General features: G+C 44.7%; 1 protein-coding gene across 1 annotated transcript; it reads right to left on the bottom strand.

The window, feature by feature from the left end:
* Positions 1-336: 336 nt before the first annotated feature.
* On the bottom strand, positions 337-1,641 carry nog1 (noggin 1). The gene has a single exon (XM_008416513.3). The coding sequence runs from the start codon at positions 1,360-1,362 to the stop codon at positions 694-696; it is 669 nt and encodes a 222-aa protein (XP_008414735.1). The 5' UTR covers positions 1,363-1,641; the 3' UTR covers positions 337-693.
* Between the last annotated feature and the right edge of the window lie 2,243 nt (positions 1,642-3,884).

Raw genomic sequence — 3,884 nt, 5'->3', positions numbered from 1 at the left:
ATCACCCAGGTGATGCTGCAGGATCATTTTTCAGAGTCTCTTCCTGTTTGAGGAGGAAGCAGCTTTGCTCCTGCTGGGCTGTTCACGGGAGGAGGGTTTGTGGTGAAACACATGGAGACTTCAGCGCTGCTGTGGCCAGGTAATCAGCCTGTAAGGTGCCTGATGCAGGCAGTAACTGACCGCATTGTTGATGATTTGATGAAACGGTTCAATGAGAAGCAAAACAGAAAAACCTGAATTACACCAGAAATACAAAAAGCTGCGCAAACTGAATGCGTAAAGTTGGCGCTATCCTTATGCGCAGAGGGCTGGGTGGAGAAAATGAAGGAAAAGTCATTTTATAATCATGTCTGTGTCGTTTTATTGTAAGAATATAAAGAATAAATAGTACATTTCCCAAATTTACAGGATAAAACATGACTGCATCAATAATCAATAGTTCAACTCTGAGGTTGATCCGCTTCGTCCAACACAAAGTCCGTGCGTGCCTCTGTGCGCCACTTCTCCATAAATACAAAATATATAAAAACAATATTCTGCACAAATAAAGTAGACTCTGGTTACAAATAATACTGACTTTGTACAGGAAGTTGGCCACGCATGTACAGAAATACATTCTTACACTCTGTAGTGCAGGTGGGGGGAGAAAGAGGATAAAATGACCGAGCTTATAAGTTAGAGTTCCCAGCAGTCCTAGCTGGAGCAGGAGCACTTGCAGTCCGTGATGACCGGGTACTGCACCGGGATCCAGGCGCATTTCAGCCCGCCCTTCCGCTGCACGCAGCGCCACCGCAGCACCGTCAGGTGGGTCGAGTTCGCGGGTCTGCAGACCATCCCCTCCGGAACGGAACACGACCTTTTGCTGACGCAGCCGCCGACCCGGACGTACCGAGGCCAGAACCTGCAGCCGAGGTCGGTCCAGGTGTGGACCACCGGGCAGAAGGTGTAGGCCCACAGCCACTGCTGCAGCCGCCGCTTCAGCTTCTTGCTCGGCTTGTGCTTCTTGCCGATCTGCACGTCGAAGTCCACCGCCCGGATCTCCTTCGGCAGAACTCCGCCCGCCTTCAGGATGTCGAAGTGATCCGACTCGTCGGATCCGGAGTGTTTGTCCTCCACGGGGAGCGACACGGACAGCAGGCGGCCGTCAAAGTCTCCCAGGATGCTCCGGAGCTCGGTCTCGTTAAGGTCCCGCTCCTTGGGGTCAAAGGCCGGATCCGGGTCCTCCTTTAAATCCACCACCGGCAGACTGTCACTGGGGATGGGGCGGAGAAGGAAGAAGTGCTGACAGATCGCTCTGTCCGTCAGGAGTCCAAGAGACAGCATCAGCAGACACACGGCAGCGCACTGCTGAGGCTGATCCATGGCGAGCCGCGGGATCAGCGCGCACACGGAGCGGAGAGGAGGCAACTTTACGCGCCGGCGGTCTCCAAAACTGCGTGTCCAGAATCCCTCAAAAATCACTTTTCCATCATGAAACTCCCTGTGAGCAGGAAAACATCAGTGGGAGCGGATTGGATCGATCAGAGTTCCTGCGCTCCGCGCGTCGCGGCTCGGCATGATGCTCCGCTGGCGTCCGCTGCAGAAAAGCGCCGAACCGAAGCCGCCGCCTCCGTTTTATCCTCCGCACGCAGCGTGAGGTAATCCCTGCGCCCCGCTTTCAATGTGGGTTTGTTGTCTAGGAGGAGATCCCCAATACCTCCTCCTCCTCCTCCTCCCATCGCGCCGGAACGCGAGAGGAGACGCCCCCTGTTGGTTAAATCAGACTTTCATTCTTTACGGCTGTAGGTCTGATGAGCCGATCCTCCCGGGAGTTTCTGGAGAAACCAAATACTCAAAAAAACAAAACCAAAGGACGAAACTTTCAAATTCTTGACAGTTCATCAAGCTGCATCCGCAAACTTTATGTAAATTGTTGAGATTTTGAGATTGATAAACTGCTACAAGTCGCTCTACAATAATACTTTTATTTGAACAAGCCGTTACAATGACCACTAGGTTAACCAAATAAAACAAGATCAGTAGAAGTAAAAAGATCATAAAAAATATGGAAGAAGTTTGCTCAGACGAGGCCAAACTCTGAAACAAACAAAAACATCCCTATGGTGAAACATGGTGGTGGCAGCATCATGCTGTGTCCAGGAAAATGGGGAAATTCAGTTTGCAGATGTGCAAAACTCCAAAATATCCCAGAGCTGAAAACAAATCCACACTTTTCAGATCTTTATCAGTTAAAAAAGTTAAAGTGTTTATTCGTTTTCCTTTAACCTCATAGTATCCACTAAACTGTTTTGATAAAATCCCAACCAGTTCCTATTGAGCTAAACAGCAGAAGTGAGAGAAGTTAAAGTCACTTAAGATTATGTTTGTTTTACGATTAATCGTTTAAGAAAAACAACAAAAAACATTACATCATCATCCTCCTAGTACTTCCTGTCTTCTTCATCTTTCCGCCAGTGGTAACTTCCGGTTCTTGGTCACATGACCACCTGATGAAAAAGAAGTGTTTCCATTGCAGTTTTGTAAAATACACCAGTTGTAATTCAGCTGAATGCAAGGCATGCTGGTGTTTTGTTTTCTTAAAGAGTAAAGTTACTCAGAAATCTCAGAAGTTTCCACATTTTTTCAAGAAAATGAGTTTCAAAAATCAAAAATTTGCAAGAATAAAGATCATATTTTGTGATTTATCTCAGAAATTTTCTATAGAAAAACGGAAATTTGAGTTTCAAAAGTCAAACATTTTCAACTTTTGAAAATGTTTCTTTTCTAGCATATTCCATGTTTCAAATTCAGACATTAAAATTTTTTCTAGAAAATTTCTGACACTAATTTCTTTCAATGTTTGATTTTTGAAACAGAAAATTTCCAAGTTTTTTTCTAGAAAATCTCAGATAAATCTAAAAATTTAGTATTTTCTAGCAATATTTCTGAGCATTTTGTTTTCTAACAAAGTTTTTGTAGTTTTACGCAGCTAGTGTCACTTCAAGTCGTGAAGAGAGAAAAGCCGTTTCCAGGTGAAGTGGTTCTGCCAGCTCCAGTTTTCGCAGCGTATTTACTGTTTGTGTCCAGCTCAAGTGGGACAACATTTCTGGCAGCAGGAGCCACTTTTCAATAGAGCTGCTCAAACAAGCAGCAGCAGCGGAAAGTATCACAATTTGTGAACCTGTCCAAGCCCGAGTCGCAGTCTGAGAATCATTCCTTGACAAATAATTAAATGGAAGAACTCAGCCAGCTGCTACATCAGCCATAAACCATGCACTCTAGATAAATGCATCTCTGTTTCATTTTCAATGAGCTAATTCACACGAGCATCTGAGCACACGACTCATTTAGTTTACGGTCAGATGATGGTGAAAAGTCTGGAAAATGTCAGCCTTATATTTTTCATCTGAGCAGCTCGTATCATAAACCATCGGTCCTGAAAGCGGCTGACAGATAGGCTCAATCCGGAGCATTCACACCGGGACGCGGCGGGTAAACAGCCGACACAAACAGCCTCAGAGTCTCATTCTCAATTACACGTTTCACAGATTCTAAAAGTGCTGTGCAAAGATATTTCATGTTTTAATGTTTCAAATTAAACCCAATAAACGTCCCTTCTTTTGCAAAAAGTCATTTAACTCGGCCATATGGAGAGTTTAAAGGAAACACGGCTGGTTTTGGTCAAATATAAGTCCAGGCTTTGACTAGGCCACCCCTCTCAACCTCATCTTTTTTTGATCCGTTCAAAGATGTGATACTTGAACTGTGTTAAAACTTAATTTGCCTCTCAATCCAAATATTTAGATTTTGGTGTGCTGTGAATCCAGATCTGCCTTCCACACTCCGTCAATGGGAAAAAATGTCTAAATAATGGAAAAATTAAAACCTTCAGGACTTCATTTACA

This window comes from Poecilia reticulata, chromosome 8 (assembly GCF_904066995.2).
Source record: "Poecilia reticulata chromosome 8, P_reticulata-male-v2, whole genome shotgun sequence".
In the NCBI taxonomy this organism is placed as follows: domain Eukaryota; kingdom Metazoa; phylum Chordata; class Actinopteri; order Cyprinodontiformes; family Poeciliidae; genus Poecilia; species Poecilia reticulata.
Note: the sequence above shows the minus strand (reverse complement) of the source record. Positions and strands in the feature narration are given on the sequence as shown.

Bases quoted from the DNA above. Each gene is read 5' to 3' on its own strand.
- nog1 (XM_008416513.3), bottom strand. From the start codon at position 1,362: ATGGATCAGCCTCAGCAGTGCGCTGCCGTGTGTCTGCTGATGCTGTCT.